Consider the following 16,923-nt stretch of genomic DNA (forward strand, 5'->3'; position numbering starts at 1 on the left):
ACTTATTTAACCATTTTTGTTTATAAAAGTGCCTAAAGTTTCTGAGCATTGTACAAAGTGTTAAGAAGACATCTGTACTGCTGCAAAACTATGGGTTTCCGATCACTAAAATCAACCTTAATTAAGCAAAAGCATGGAAGAAGAGAGAGAGAGAGGCCTTACACCATGCCTTAAAAATGTACAGATCCTGGATCTGATGGGGGAAAAACCAAATTCTACATACTAAGAATGTCCTGGGGAGAGAGACTATCTTCCTTATGCCTCCAATATAGATATGGCAAAGAACCTTAAAATCCCTCTAGGCTGAAATCAGACTTGGTGTGTGATTTTCACCACTGGAGTCTCACCTTCATCCCAGATAGTTCATCTTTTGCAGATAATTTGAATATAAAAATAATCTTTGAGGATGAGATATAGGGAGCGAACGCTGAGGATACTGATAGGCATGGCCATCAGCAGTAGCGTATTTACCCTTAGAAAACTAGATAGTACTATCAGGTCATTCAATCTTCCTGAGTAGACCAGTAAAATAAGTCTTCTGACATGATGGGGGCAAAAGTAAGTTTTAATGTCAAACAGAAGGAGGTGACTGGACCATATCAGGACAGTTTTGAACCTTCTAAAAACTCAGTTCAAAACCAATATCTAAAGAATATTCCACCTATATGGATAGAGCCCCAATCCAGATGAGAAAGGCTAATATCAGATGTATGATCTTGAGACAGCCCAGTATAGCTATTGTCTGCATGGATGCTGAAATCATTTAAGACAGTAAGCTGGGGTAGGTCCATGAAACTAAGTGAAACAAAAGCTCTGCAGTACAACACGGTGACCTTGACCACCTCCTCTGCACCTCACTAACCAATTACTCTCTGAGCCTTGGTATTTACAAATACCAGTAAATGTCTACCACATAATCTATAAGGAAAGCTTAAAATAACTAGGTGTGAGAAAAGAAGACTATAGGGGGACAGCCTTCAAATGTGTTAAGGACTGTTATAAAGAGGGCAGTGATCAATTACTCTTCAAGACCACTGAAGGTAGGACAATCTGCAGATTTAGGTTAGATATTAGGAAAAGCTTTCTAACTATAAGAATAGTTAAGTTCTGGAATAGGGTTACACCAAGGGAGGTTATGGAATCCCCATCGCTACAGGTTTTTAAGAACAGGTTGGACAAACAATTGTCAGGGATGGACTAGGTATACTTGGTCCTGCATAAGCATGTAGGGATGGACTAAATGACCTCTCAAGGTTGCTTCCAGCCCTACATTTCTAGGATTGTATATGCCTCATGCCTTAGTGGTCACCAAGTCAAGGTCCTAGAAAAGACATCATGTGTCAACTCCTTTTAAAACAAGAGGATAAAGAGTACCAAGACCAATGACAGCCCTTCAACCAATGGACTGTGATGAAATTAAAATTATTTTAAAGCATAAGCTATAAAGTAATCAATTTAATTAGAAAAAACATGCTTCAAAACAATATTATTTCAAAATTGTATTAGAGCTTTTTATGGAACATTGCAACTTTAAAAAAAACGTCTACAGTTCTCAATCCTAAAAACCTTTTAAGTTTTTCCCACCCTTGATCTGAAATGCTTTGATCTAAGAATTATTTGTCAAGCAAAACTAGTTTAAAGTATAACAAATTCATCCTCTCCATCTGAAGAAAACAGAAATTGGCCTAATCTTCCAAACATTAATTTGGATACTATGCAAGGTCCTTAAAGCAGCTCAGCTGAAGAAACATTGGGGCTCAAGTGATTTTATTTTTATACAAAAGGTATCTAAATCGTCCCTCAGTCTGATAAGCAATACTTGCAGGGATGGTAATATGATATTAAGAAAAATTTGGTGAAACTGAGATTTGCAACCCTGGCTCAATGCAAATGTTAATATATTTGTATTAATAGTTTTTGCCTGGGTAAAAAGCCTTGTGCCAATATAGATGCATTTAGACTGATCTGGAGCATTATGCATAGCTGCAAAGATTTCTGAATATACTCAATCCCTGAAAAGAATTTTAAATTATTCAGGAACGCTGGACTCAGAAAAGATAGTTAAAGACATGACAATTCACATCCATTCATATTTCATTCACCATTCTGTGTTCTTTATTACTTACTTTTTAGTCCAAAAAACCCATTTGCCCCCCCACCACAAATTGCAAGTTAGAGATCCTTTCTAAGTAAAAAAGAAAAAACTGTGCAACATTATGTTCAGAGCAGGGCAGGACATTGATTTATCTGTTCTATTAGGCCTGGTCTACACTAACACCCCAATTCGATCTAAGGTACGCAACTTCAGCTACGTGAATAACGTAGCTGAAGTCGACATACCTTAGTTCGAATTTACCGCGGTTCAGACGCGGTCCACACGCGGCAGGCAGGCTCCCCCGTCGACTCCGCGGTACTCCTCTCGCTGAGGTGGAGTACCGCAGTCGACGGCGAGCACTTCCTGGTTCGACTTATCGCATCCAGACCAGACGCGATAAATCGAACCCGGAAGTTCGATTGCCAGCCGTCGAACTACCGCAGTAGTGTAGACCTAGCCTTAGAATGATCTCTACATTAGCTGCTACGTAATCAGTATGAGGCTGGCCTCAGTCTCAACACTTATGTGCTGTGCTGCAACGGAATCACGTAATAGGCTTCTATAACTGTCGTGTCTACTCAGGATATCTGGTTGGTTTGCTGTGGCTCTGTAGGCTGTCTTGGGATCTCTCTGTACCGCTATCAATGCAGTGCTTCTCTTACATGCAGACGTGTGTGTTCTGCCTCTTAGTAAATGTAGCAGAAGCCTACTTTTTTCAGGAAGACCTCTCCCATAGTTGGTATTAATAGCATTGTATCTCACTGCTACTGGGTGGTGAGAATGTCAATCAGATTGATAAGAGATTTACTCTTCAATCAGCTACTTTCTGGGATTCATTGTTAATCATGCCAGTCACATTCTTACATTATTTGTAGTGAGGTTCTGCCTAGGAGCCCAGGCACAGATCAGAGCTCCATTGTACCAGGTGCTGTGCAAACACAAAGAACTCGAAGTCTACATATAAGACAAGAGGGAACTGATGGATACACCAAACAAACATGGGAGCACAAGGTAGTAACAAGACTATATTGCTGAGCAAGGGAAGAGCAGTCAAAACATACCAGTTAACTAATTACTAACAAGTTCTTTGTAGGCATCACAGCAGAGGAGAATTTTAAGATGGGATATTAAGGAGGGCAATGAGGTGACTTTATGAGCGTTTAAGAGGAGCTCCTTCCATGCATGGGGGAGCAGAAGAGAGAGTGTAAAATGCTTGTTTTAAAATTTAAGAAATTGGCAATGAAGGCTAGCATCATTAGCAGAGCAGAGGTGGGGACTGATATCTCGATAGTGTATACAAAATAACTCATGGTACGGGTAATAAGCCATGAAGGACTTAAAAATGAAGATGACTACTTTGCGTTTCATGCGGTGGAGAAGGGTGAGCCACTGTAGGGTTGCAAGAAAGGTGTGGAATGGTTGAAGTGATGAACCATGAAAATGAAGTTTACAGCTGTTTTTAAATGGATACAAATGGTACTAAGTTGCATTTCTCATGGACAGAGATGACAATGTTGCAGTAGTCAAGATGAGAAATGAGGAGGGTCTGGAGAGAGATTCAGCTACGTGGACAGAAAGAAAAGGCCACTATTACAACCCTGGCTGAGTCCCCCTCTCATTGCATAGTCGCCTAATCCTTGCTTTCAAGCCACTCAGGTCTGTGTAGCCTCAGGGGATAAGAGGGAAGGTCCTCTCATGGATCGTTAAAAGATAGGACAAAAAGATAAGAATAAAAGGTCAGTTTTCACAGTGGAGAGAGGTTCCACAAAGATCTATACTGGGACCAGTGCTGATCAACAGATTCATAAATGATCTGGAAAACGGGGTAAACAGTGAGGTGGTAAAGTTTACAGATGATACTAAATTACTCAAGTTCGTTAAGTCCAAAGCTGACTGCAAAGAGTTACAAAGGGATCTCATAAAACTGGGTGACTTGGCAACAAAATGGCAGATCAAATTCAACATTGGTAAATACAAAATAATGCACATTGGAAAATCTAACCTCAACTATATTCCTTAAATAGTTAGAGCCAAATTCTACCCTCATTTATGATATACGATCTCATTGAGTCCAATGTTGTTGAATGGGGCATGAGGAAAGAATTTGACCCTTTGCAGGGAAAACAGTAAAATTCAGCCTTTAGCTTTATTGAGACAAATTCTCAATGAAATCAAACTAGGGAGTACTGGGCAAGCCTGAGATGTCTAGAAGGTAATAAGCGATAACATGGAGTGTATATGTGGGGATATTCTAGCCAAATCCTAATCTCTTAGATACTTCCAAGGGAGGTTATTAATACTTACTATGTCAGCAGGAAAGTCAACAGACAAATTATATCCCATATCATTTTTTCAGAAGATGCCAGTGTATTTCATATCATATTAGAACAACATGTGTGTCATGTTATAACTCTGGTAAAGAAATGTTAAGAGAACAACATCATGAGGTCAGCCTTTAAAAATTGTAAGTTTTCACATTTCCAGCCAAGTTTATCAAACTTGGCTGCATTGAGGGTATTGTTCCAGTGTAGTATCATTAGTCTTTCATTCCCATAGTCTTCTACAATTACCATGACAGAGGAGGTCCTGTTAAAAGCTGCAGCAAAAAGTTTTAAAAAAACAAAGAAGCGGAACTGGATGGCTATGAATTTGGGAAGTGTGATATCCAGTTCAGTTTTTCACCTCTTAGTCACTAGTTTTAAATCCATCCCAGATAAGTAGTAACCAAATGTCAACACAAGCTGATGGCTGTTTATGTATTTAATTTTACGAAAGATACAAGAAGGCTCTTCTGTTCTCTGGCAAAATTCTATCTGTAAAGTTTGTCAATCCAGCATCAGACTAAATGATTGAAGGTCTTCTTAGCTAGCACTTTAATCCTTTAGCATGCACCTTGAAAAATTACATCTGAGAAGGCTTTTCAAGCCATACGTTTTGATATTATGAAATGTGGAAAATCAATGCCAGTGATTAATCACACTAATGCGGATTCTCTGCTTCTAAAAAATAAGTCCTGAATAGGATCTGCATGCTGATAAATGTAGATGATGTGCAGCACTTATTCTGTAGAAAAATGTTTCCATCTTTCTGTCTACTTAAAATCAAATGATCAAGATTCACATTATGACCCCCCCACTTAAATTATGGGGAAAATCAAGCCTTATACTACAAAAATTCCTCAGAATAAGTGCCTGTATTATGCCATTCCAGGTGTGAAATCATTAGGAATGTAAGTCTAAACTGATCAACCTCACTACATAAAAATAGTAGGGAACAGTTGTCAAATTAATCCCTTCAATGCGTTGGGAGTTTAAGAATGATTACACCAGGGAACCCTTTGCATAACGTTTGGAATGTGTGCACCATGATGCTCTCTATTTAAATAGATTCAGATTTTAATATATGTGGCTGTATGCATGACAGTCTGAGGAATATCACTTAATTGTTAACTACAATTTGTCACTGGTGGTAACTTTGTTTTCAAGTAATTTTATAAGGTCAGTGATTTAAAATATTTATGCTCATACATTAGACTAAAATGAATGAATATTGACTCTCCATTTTAAGAAATGTTAAAAGTATTGTCTAAATAGTCATATGCGCTTAGCGTTTCCCAAATGTGGCCACCATGGCCATATGTGGCCACCAGGGGTTTTTCTTGCGGCCACAGCCTCCTGGGTAGTGATTGGGAGGTCAGGGGAGGGCGGCAAAGCATTCACCCTTCCCTGGGGCCACCAGTAGGAGTTGGGCCCTGCCCCCCTCTGGATCCACAAACGCCAGAGGAGCAGGCAGCCTGTGTGAGTTCCCCTCTTTCACAGGGGCAGTGGGGCTCGGGCGTCTGGCTCCGGCCACGGGGCTTCTGGTTCCGGCTGCAGGGCTTTGGGCTCCGGCCTCACCACCCTCCCCCCATCGACCATGGCCCCCGCCTTCCCCAGCCCTCCATTGCCCTGGCCCCCGCTGCCTCCCTACCCACCTCTCCATTCAGAGCTTGATTTGTCCCCCAGCTTACCAGGGCTGAGTAAGTCTGCTGTGAAAAGCGATATTAACAAACGTACAAATATCACTTTTCAAAGGAGCAGACTAGCAAGTCTAAAAAACAAACAAACCAGCAACCAAAAAAACCAGAAGTAACAACAAAAAAGAAAAGAACTCGCAAAGCACCTTATTTTGTTTCTATTCTGTTTGTCCAGTAAAGAATAGCGACAACTGTACATTATTTTTATTACTGAGTCTGAAAAAAACCCTACATAAATAAATTACAATGATTTGGACATGGATATGTGCATATTTATTTGTTTTTCCTAAAGTTAATTAAGTATTTTAGGGAAAATTGTCAGAGTGACCACCTCTAAGGCCACCAAAAATTTTCTTGTGAGAACCCCTGGCTTTGGGCTTGTCTACACAGGGGTTTAAAAGAGGATCAAATGCAGTGAATGCAGTTTGAAAATGGTTTGCATACACACAACATAATCCATCACTGTGCACTCACTCCACATTTGCCATGAACTCTGGAGTCTTCTTGCCAAGTGGACTAGGTTTTGCTGCAAATTGAATTAGCGTGGTCTAATGTTCATGTGGACAAAACTGCTGCATACCATTTTTTCCCCATGTTTCCAACAGTGCCTTGTAAGTCAACCATTACTGACCTGCCTGTCCACCAGTGTGCCTTCCGCTGACTCTGATGTCAAGTTCTCAGGACATCACCTCCTCCCCATAAAGGCTGGCACAGAGCCAGAATTCACCCATTTGTTCCTGGATCTGAGCGTATCAGCATTCTTGTGATGCAACCACAACAGCGCTCCAGAAGTCCCACAACATGCTTTGCCCAGCTGTTTAAAGCTGTGCCGGGACCTTGGATCTCATTGCTATCTGGGGAGAAGTGTTGGTGCAGAAAGCTCTTGTGGTCAGCCACCTGAATAAAAACCTTTTTATGGACATTGCCAAGCAAATTTCTGAGAGGGGCCATGACTGGGATGCCAACCAATGCCAGATAAAGATCAAGCAACTTGGGAGTAAGTACACTGAAAGGGGGGACAAAAGGATACAATTTGGCAAGGGGCATGTGACCTGTCCATTTTATGATGAGCTTGCAGGATCCTACACAATTATAGCACAACCTGTCCAAGACACCATGTGGAGCCCGCTGGCCACACTTTCCTGCCCACTACGGACAACCAGCAAGGCCTACTGTAGGATGAGTGGGAAAGGATGCCAGAGAGGAGCTGTGCCCTGATAGACAATGATCTTTTTGGGACCCAGGACCCTGACACTGGTCAGTTGGAAATCCAGCCGCAATAATACTCTTCTGCAAAGTACCCAATTCTTGCCTTGCATTGGCTGAGGTTAGGTCCCAGCCAGAAACCCAGTCCAGAACTGAAGAGGCAGATTCCCTGGAGGGAACTTTGGAAGGGAAGTACCTATCCTTCCAATTTTTTTTATTATTATTGTGTTATATTGTCTTTCTATATTCTATTCCGGGTGCCCCATGGAGGCAGCCATTTCAGATGAACGTGAGCTAGGAGCCCTTCCAAATATCCAGCCCTTGTGCCCTCCTTGCCTCCATCGGCCCACACTCTTTGGCACACCCCCACCAATGTTTCCAAAATGGTGGCTGTTCCACATGAGTGACTGGCCTCTGTCTCATGCTAAAGCCATGAGACTAGTGACAGTTTTCAAGACCGTGGCATAGAAGGTGCTTGCTCATTTGCCTGTTTTCCTTTCCCATTCCCTTATTTTTCCTGCCCGGCAAATGCCCTTCCTGCCCTATAATAATATATGAGTGTCATAACTATAAAGGGAAGGGTAACAGCTCTCCTGTGTACAGTACTAAAATCCCTCCTGGCCAGAGACTCCAAAATCCTTTTACCTGTAAAGGGTTAAGAAGCTCGGGTAACCTGGCTGACACTTGACCCAAAGGACCAATAAGGGGACAAGATACTTTCAAATCTTGGGGGGGGGGAAAGGCTTTTGTTTGTGGTTTTTGTTTAAGGGGTTGTTCGCTCTTGGGACTGAGAGGGACCAGACATCAATCCAGGTTCTCCCCATCTTTCTAAACAAGTCTCTCATATTTCAAACTTGTAAGTAAAAAAGCCAGGCAAGGCGTCTTAGTTTTACTTTGTTTTCTCAACTTGTAAATGTACCTTTTACCAGAGTGTTTATCTTTGTTTGCTGTACTTTGAACCTAAGACAGAGGGGGGTCCTCTGAGCTCTTTAAGTTTGATTACCCTGTAAAGTTATTTTCCATACTGATTTTACAGAGATGATTTTTACCTTTTTCTTTAATTAAAAGTCTTCTTTTTAAGAACCTGATTGATTTCTCCTTGTTTTAAGATCCAAGGGGGTCTGGATCTGTATTCACCAGGAGTTGGTGAAGGGAAGGAGGGGGGGAAGGGTCAAATTCTCCTTGTTTTAAGATCCAAGGGGGTTTGGATCTGTATTCACCAGGGAATTGGTGAGAGGTTTCTAAAAGCTTCCCAGGGAAGGGAATGGTGGCAGCGGACCAGAACTAAGCTGGTAATTAAGCTTAGAAGTCCTCATGCAGGCCCCCACACTTGTACCCTAAAGTTCAAAGTGGGGATACAGCCTTGACAATGAGATATACCTATCTCAGAGAACTGGAAGGGACCCCGACAGGTCATCAAGTCCAGCCCCCTGCCTTCACTAGCAGGACCAAGTACTGATTTTGCCCCAGAGCCCTAAGTGGCCCCCTCAAGGATTGAACTCACAACCCTTGGTTTAGCAGGCCAAAGCTCAAACCACTGAGCTATCCCTCCCTATTCGCCTACCTGAAATGGCAGCAGGCAGCATGGCGCAGCTTCAGCCTCTGCCCAAGCCTCCCTCCTGCAGCACATTCAAATAATGAAAAAATAATTTGTGCGGAGTGCAACAGTTTATTAAGACAACATTTAGAGGGAAAGAAGTTTGGTTGTGTTCATAGTATACATGGACATCACATGCCTGGTAAAGGTGAAAACAGAACTCTTCCCTGATGAGATTTAAATGTCCTGTAATGTACATTCTAGCTGACAATCATTGCAGGACTCTATCTATTTTTCTTTGCACTTTATGTCTGCAATGGAGATAAAGCAGAACTTAAGACTGAGAAACTGCTCAATTTTGGTTCACACATTATAGGGAATTGGCTGCTCATTCCCCCAATATAGTTCACAAGCCCCTTCCACTCTTGCAGCACTTCTGGGATGACCATCCTGGTGAGCAACTTCAATGTATATCTTTCTGGTTTGCCCTTTGGCTTTTTGAATAAGACTATTCTCTGCTTTCTAGTCTCCCGCCTCTGTGTAATAGCATCAAGAGTCAGGGCAACCTAAAGCGGATGCAGAGGAGATTACTATCTGGCTTGGCACCCCGATGCCCTCCATAACCCCTCCAAACCCACAGATGCAACTCAAATGCACAAACAAAACTGGAGCATAATTCCACTCCCGCACCCCCATCCCCCACGCCACTAAGGCACAGTGGCAAATTGCATATGCAGCAGACAGTAAAGTCACATACACATACTAAAAAAAAAAAAAAAAAAAAGTCCTATCATGGACTGTCTGGAATATGAACAATAAGTGACTGTTTCCCCCCCACACACACTACCACATCACCTGCAATAGCCAGACCATCAAGGACAGGGCCTCTATCTACTGTTGAGAGGCTGGCCCACCTGAGGGGGCAAAAAAGAGACTCAGGAAGAGATGTTTGGTCAACTCATAGCAAAGTCCCAGAGAAAAAACGCATTGACTGAGAGGTAGAGGCAGTACATGATGAAGCAGAAAGAGAAAGAAATGTAGCTCTCCTAGGAGACTGTGGCAGTAGCCAAGGAAAACAATAGCCATGGCCAAGGAGAGCATGGAAAAAGACAAGCAGATATAGAGGCAACTCATAGACATTATCCAGTAGCCAGTATTGTCCAGAGGCTGAAGGACATGCTCCTGCTAGACCAGCAAGCCATGCAGTCCCATAGACTGGGACCCAGCATCTCCTTCAGCCTTCTGGACAATACTGGCTACTGGGACCAGCAGCAACTCCTTCCCATAAAACACACACAACACACGTCCCAAACACCATTCTCCTCTCAGGTCCATCATCTGCTCATCAAGAACACTGGCTCTTGGGAGCCAGCATTTTTGAGCCCTGCAACATACATGAAAATTTTGAGCAATAGCACTCAACCCCAGTATCCTTGCATACAAGAAGAGGCAGAGGGAATATAAGCCTGCAATTTTAAACCCTTCTTTCAACCTTGTTATTTTTGCAGATTGAATTGTTTGGTTTGCACTGTTGTTTTATATAAAGGTTTTCTTTTTGACGGTTAGTTGGTTGACAGTTTTGGTAAATGTATTTTCAAATAAAAAGGTATTATTTATCCATCAGTTCAATTAAAACTTTATTTTTGGCTTTGTTACTGTTGTTTCTAATAAAAATCGCTAAAAATCCATTTTGGTCCACTATGACTCATCATGGCATGTAACACAAAATCCTTTAAGTAAAGCTAAAATAATTCATTTGGTTTTACAAAAGTATATAGGCAATGTCCCCCTTCCATCACCATAAACAATACCGCACTACTCACAGCTATCCCAACCTGCCTCCATAGATTAGCAGCTGAATGTCCACACATGTTCAACCTTGCGATTCCAAACATGAACAAAAGGCATCCCTGACAATATTCTACTGGGTGTTAGTGTTCTCTATGGGATGCCTGGCTGCTTGCTTGAACCACCAAGTAAGTCTCTGCACCTCCGCCTACCATCCATTGCTAAGGCTATCCTCCTTGGTCTCACAGATATTGTGCACAACACAACATGAAGCTATAATGATTGGGGCATTTTTTTTCCTGATACTTTCATATGATTCCATAAGCAGTGCCATCTGCCTTTCAAATGACCAAATGCACTCTCAACCTCCATTCTGTACCTACTCAGGCAATAGTTAAACTGTTCGTTCCTTCTTTCCAAATGGCCTGTGGATAGCTTCATTAACCAGGGAATCAGAGGAAAGGAGGGGTGTCCCCGAATAACTGTCCCAACCTCCATGCCATTAATGCAGAATGAATGTCTCCCACCATTCTACATAGGTTGGTAGGGCCCAGAAATGGTACAGCTGGCACTTGAACCGATCCTCTGGTTCCAACAGCTCAGCATCCTCATTTTGATGCAACAGTTTTGCAGTGTTGTCCTGTTGCTGGAGGAGCCAGTGATGCTGCCATTGAATATTCTCCTGGACCCACAGCATCTGCTCGGTGGTGTGGCAGGGAAAGTCTAATGCTGAATGTGTCTGGGTTTGAATGCTGTAATACAGTCCAAGCAGCCTCTTTGTATTCACACTTGCCATGATAGTGGAGCTGTGAATTTCTGGGTCCATGCTAGCAGACAGCAATTTGAAAATTGTGCTAGCCCACCCAAGAAGCAAGCCTGGGGCGCAGGCAGCAGAAATATGGGCTTTAAAAAAAAAATCTAATCTCCCTGGCTTCTACTTTGAATCCCATGATTTACAGCAAGAACAGTCCAATGATGCACGCTGCTCAACCATGAAATAAAGGATCTAAGGATACCCCCCAAGAACACTACTCCCTCAGCTCACAGTAAACCACTGCTCTATGTTCACACAATGCGAATTGAAAATGGAACAGGCATCCTGTTCTCATGCTATTGATGTGACTTGTGTGCTGCGAGTTACCAAACCAAAGCCTACCGAGGTCACACATTACAGAGTTTTGGGATAACCTATGGATGTTAATCTCACTTTAACTGGCAATTTCCTTGATACTTAGAGATTACAGGTTTAAAGGAAATTCACTTGAAAAAAAGCCTTTAACTTTACATTACTTTGTATGAATTTCCATGTTTTAGAAAAAGTGTAAAAGTGGAAAGTAATTCTGGGAAGGGGGATGTAAAGGAGATGGGGACAGTAGAGCTGCTGGTTGAAAAAAACATGCTGGAGGCAGGGAAGACAGCAAAGCTGTCATGTGGTGGGTGGCTTGGAGGATCACAGGGTAAGCCAGAGACACTGGTGGGTAATGGAGAGGAGGATATGGGTAGTCTTGGGTGGGAGGACATAGGATATACCGGACCAGCCAAAAGCATGGGTTGTTAGGGCAACAGCATGGAGGTGGAGTAAGGATTAGTCAGTATAAGGGAGGCAGGAGGCAATGGAGGATGGTGTCCTGAAAAACATACAAAGTGCATGGGACAGCTTGGGGTGGGAGTGAGAAATGGAGTAGACAAGACTTGGTAGATGGATGCAAATTGGGAAGCAAGGTTCTCCTGGGGAAGCATACACTGGGAAGATAGAGATTGTGCTGAAATGGGGGGGGCACAGGGTTTGAGGAGCATAGAGTTGTTGGGAGGCAGTGAGTTGGTGGGAGATGTGGAGAGGCTATACTAGAGGCAACAAAGAAACCTTAAAAGCATTAAGTGATATACGTTAACTAAGAAGTGTGCTATAGTGCATCGGCTGAAGGGAAAATTAACAATAATATTGAGCTACTTCAACATGTGTTGTAAATTACTGGAGTATAATACAATTTAACGTTTCAAAGGCTTTAGCCAAAATACAAAGATGATCGCCACACGGAGTCATTTGTTTCAGCTGTTCAGGCTATAAATCATGTTAGTTTAGTGAAGAATTTTGAAGCATTATATAGTACAGTACATACATGGTTACAATAAACTTACATTTTTGAACAGCTGTTCTGCAAGCTCTCTGACGTGCTTCATCATTTTTGGTGGATTACCTTCCTCAGCTTTAATTCTTTCCACTTCAAAAGCTACCAACTTAAAAAAAAGTATCAAAATGTTTAAAAATCAACTTAAAATAACTTTGCTAATATACAAAATACATAATATTCATCTTAAACTGAAAGGTGCACAGAAAATTGGACACTGAAAAATCTCTTATGCTTCTGGGAAGCAGTGTACCATTTCCTAGGTGAATTATCAGGAATATTCACTTTCCTCTGAAGCGTTAGGCATAGGGCAAATCACAGCTCCAGAGGCAAGATACCAGACTTGATGGAGCTTAAGATCACTCTGGTGCAGTAAACCTGTGTTCCTGTAATATTCATTTAACGTCTATAATGCAGCATGCTGTGTTTCTGAACCTTCCACATAAAAGTAATACAGAGCTATATCAGTATTGTATAAAACATTCAAGTTTAAACAGCACAGCAAGTTTGGATGAAAAATTTACTGTGTCTGGTCTTTTTAGACAAGAATTTAAAAACTGCAGCTCTAGCAGTGGCAATATTGACGATTCCATTGTACTTTGTACAAGAGAAGATGTTTGCCTCAGTTTCCTTTGCCAAGTGTGTATTTAATTTATTAACATTTGTCAAAAAATTTACTTCTGCAAGATATTTCTAAAAATATAATTAAATTGTTCAAAATAATTCTGTCCTAGCAGGTATTATCAGTATACAGAGTTCCAATTGGGACCATAAAAAGATTAGGCCACAATCCTACAATGACGTACACACATGGTTAACTTTAAGTAGGTGATTGTCCCAATAACTTCATGTGTGTAAAGTTATGAATGTGTATCCTCATTAAAGCATCAGGGCTTAAAAGATCATATGTTGCTTGATAATTTATAAAATATGTTTGTAGTAATTATATTTATTTGGATATATTAAGATTCAGAACTTTATCAATTACTATTTTTCTACATACAGAAGCATCTCATCTATATTTTAACTGTCTTTTGAATATAACATATCATACAGAACAGAATTTTTACCTCATCAAAGAGATCACAGGATCTGTAGGGAGGACCTCTCTCAGATACAAAACCAGCAAATGACATTCCATTGAGAATTTTGGTGAGAAAGTCATTCTCAATCAAGCCTCGCTGGCCCAAAAAGGCCGCCTGCAGAGAATGTAAAGAGGGATTGGTCACTGTATAATTGAAAAGTTATGGAAACAAACAGAACATTTAATCAACTCCAGGTATATTAATAGCTTAAACCTTCTTCTGCTTATAATAAGTGCAAAGTGTTTTAAGAGACAATAGCTGTAAATGATCTTTTTTTAATAAAACAAAAGGTATTGGAACTGGAACATTCCCCCTTCTCTCTCATACACACTTTTAAAAATCATTCAAAAATCTGTTTTCTTTGAGCAATAAAACTTCTGGGAGGCAAAATACAAAATAATTCTAGTACTATTAAGTTGATTCTTTTAACTATAGGTAAACATTTCTTGAAATCCATGAATTACTTCCAAAATTGTATTAGTTTTAACTTTAAATATTAATATGTGGTCTTTGCTACGGATTTCATCTTAGACAAATCTGTTTGGAAATGCAACAGTAAATGGGCCTGGTTAAGCTGTACTGTACAGTGCCACCTCAGTAATATCAGAATGATATGATTTTACTATATCATATATAAAGAAACTTTTGTATGTCAGACACAAAATTAAATTCCAAGATTGTATATTTGAAGTTTGTTCAGAAAGCAACTATATGAGACTGATATGAATTCAAATCGTATGTGAAATATTCATAGGGTGACCAGATGTCCCGATTTTATAGGGTCAGTCCCGATTTTTGGGTCTTTTTCTTATATAGGCTCCTATTACTCCCCACCTCTGTCCAGATCTTTCACATTTGCTGTCTGGTTACCCTAAATATTCACTAAATACAGACAACCTTTTTTTCTCTTTTACCTTGTGAAAATGTATAACTGGTTCAGCATGAATTCTGATCAGCTGAAGGCATGACCTGTATCCTTGGAAAAGTTGTGCAAACAATCTCAGGAAAATTGCTCGTACTTCTTTATCCTGTAAATGATGATCAAATATGGTGTAAACAACTTTGCTTCTATAACTTCCTCCTCCCTCCCTACCCCCTCGCAAGTATAAAACTATGTCACAAACATTTGTAAAACAGAATAATCAATTTTCTCAGACAATATCCAAAACAGAACAGCAGTGTAGCAGCCAAATTGGAGAGTGACTGTGTGTGTTTGTGTGTGTGTGTGTGTGTGTGTGAGCTAGCAATTTAATTTGAGCATTATGCTCATCACTACCAATCCCTTTTGTCACTTCAGATTACTACATTTTATCTCAGCTAAGACCAGACTCTCAGTACAATCACTCTTCTTGCAGCCAACCTGCAGGCTGCTCTGGGACTTCAATTTTACAATAAGTCTCAAATGCACTTTAAAATATGACCTTTGATTTGAAAAATACAAGCACAAATGAATTCCAGGCCACAGTGAATCAAATTAAGATATGACATCAAGATTTAATCTTTCAATAGATTGTTTTGGAAGCAGACTTTTATGTTTCACTAAAGATTCTATAAAGAACAACTACTTTTTAGATGACGGCCCTGAATTTCATTAAGAATGTGCTCAGTGTTGTTCTCTCCTCTTACAAATTAATTTAGAATTCAATAAAAGCTACTCTTATTGGCAGATACACTATTTATTTCAGGGCCAGACTGCTCACCACAGTTAGCATCAAATAGTTTATAGTAACTTGTATAAATTATAGAAGTCATATACACAGGTGTCCACCACAAAACATTTATCAGTCTGTTTCTCTTATGTTAGACAAAAATTATACAGGATTGAATGCATCAATATTGTAATATGTACTACACCAATTTAAGACTACCCACAGAGGGTGAAATCCTGGCTTCAATGTTCAATGGAGCCAGGATTTCACCTCGACTTCAGGACTGAAAAATGAATCTTTTAAGGTGAAGTAAGAAATATAGAAAACCAGGAAAAATACTGAGTGAAGTTATGCTATTCTTATCTTTACTAAAGATTTCCATTTTATGTCTTAGATAGCATTACATACTCCTCCCCCCAAGTTTATGTTCATTAGAGCCCAATACAACATTAAGAAGCTAGAATTCTCTTTGTAGTGTATAAATACACCATGTGTATGCACAAACATAAAATATACTCCTAGTTTCCTTTTTTATTATAAAATTAATGAGTCCCATCTCTATTTCTCATACAGTCAGACCATTGCTGTAGCTGTTAGATAACCTACAGCATCTTTTTTTTTGTTAGACACAGAATGGCTTTCTTAAAGAGTTGAGCTGACAATGTTTTCCAAACAAAATTCTCTTTTATTCACTCTTCTAATCAGGCTTTTGTCTTCCAGTAATGGCTTCCTGAGATGATGGTATCAAATTTCATAAGTGAATGCAAGTATGTTGATTTCCAGGTTTATTCCACCTTTTTCAGTCCGTCACTAGAAGCTTGCATTCTGGAGCACTCTCAATCTCTTACTTCTCTCTTCTCCTCTATATTTAGTTCTCATTCACTTCCAACAGCACTGATTCTTCCTCTTCTTTCTTTGTTTTTTTATTTGTGAACTACTGGTCTTAGGAAATCTTAGTGATGCATAGTAATTTCTGGCTTGGCTCTCTCTCACTGGTTTAACACAGTCTCCAGCTCAAGCTTCCAAACCTGTGGTGAGTAGTTTATGGGTCTGTACAGTGCCCTCTCATGAACACCCTTCCCCCCACCACCTTATATTCTGTGGAATTTAAGTTTTCATTAAAAAAATTTCTAGTCTACAAAGTAACTACGTAACTGACAACTAGCCAGTCTTTGCAGGTTTAACAAATTTCAAGTAGGGGGAAAAATACTCTTTACCACCCAAACCTACGTTTAAAGAGACCTAGTCTAGTTCAATAATAGTAATAATAATACTTTGCACTTCTATAGTACCCTCTACCTGGGCAACATTGATTTAGCTCAGTAGATCATTTCTCTTTAACATACTAAAATAATGGAAAATAATAAATCTGTAGATTACTTTCTAACTTCTACTTCATATCATTTCTGTTTAAGGCCT

General features: G+C 40.2%; 1 protein-coding gene across 1 annotated transcript in view; it reads right to left on the reverse strand.

Moving 5' to 3' along the window:
• SBF2 (SET binding factor 2) overlaps positions 1–16,923 on the reverse strand; it is a 580,351-nt gene that overhangs the window by 190,266 nt on the left and 373,162 nt on the right. The window contains exons 11-13 of the mRNA XM_024196200.2: positions 14,770–14,883; positions 13,841–13,969; positions 12,781–12,879 (exon numbers count right to left, since the gene is read on the reverse strand). Of these exons, the coding sequence (XP_024051968.1) occupies positions 12,781–12,879; positions 13,841–13,969; positions 14,770–14,883 (342 nt within the window). The remainder of the gene's footprint in view (positions 1–12,780; positions 12,880–13,840; positions 13,970–14,769; positions 14,884–16,923) is intronic.

This window comes from Terrapene carolina, unplaced genomic scaffold (assembly GCF_002925995.2).
Source record: "Terrapene carolina triunguis isolate 2854851 unplaced genomic scaffold, T_m_triunguis-2.0 Scaffold96, whole genome shotgun sequence".
In the NCBI taxonomy this organism is placed as follows: domain Eukaryota; kingdom Metazoa; phylum Chordata; order Testudines; family Emydidae; genus Terrapene; species Terrapene triunguis.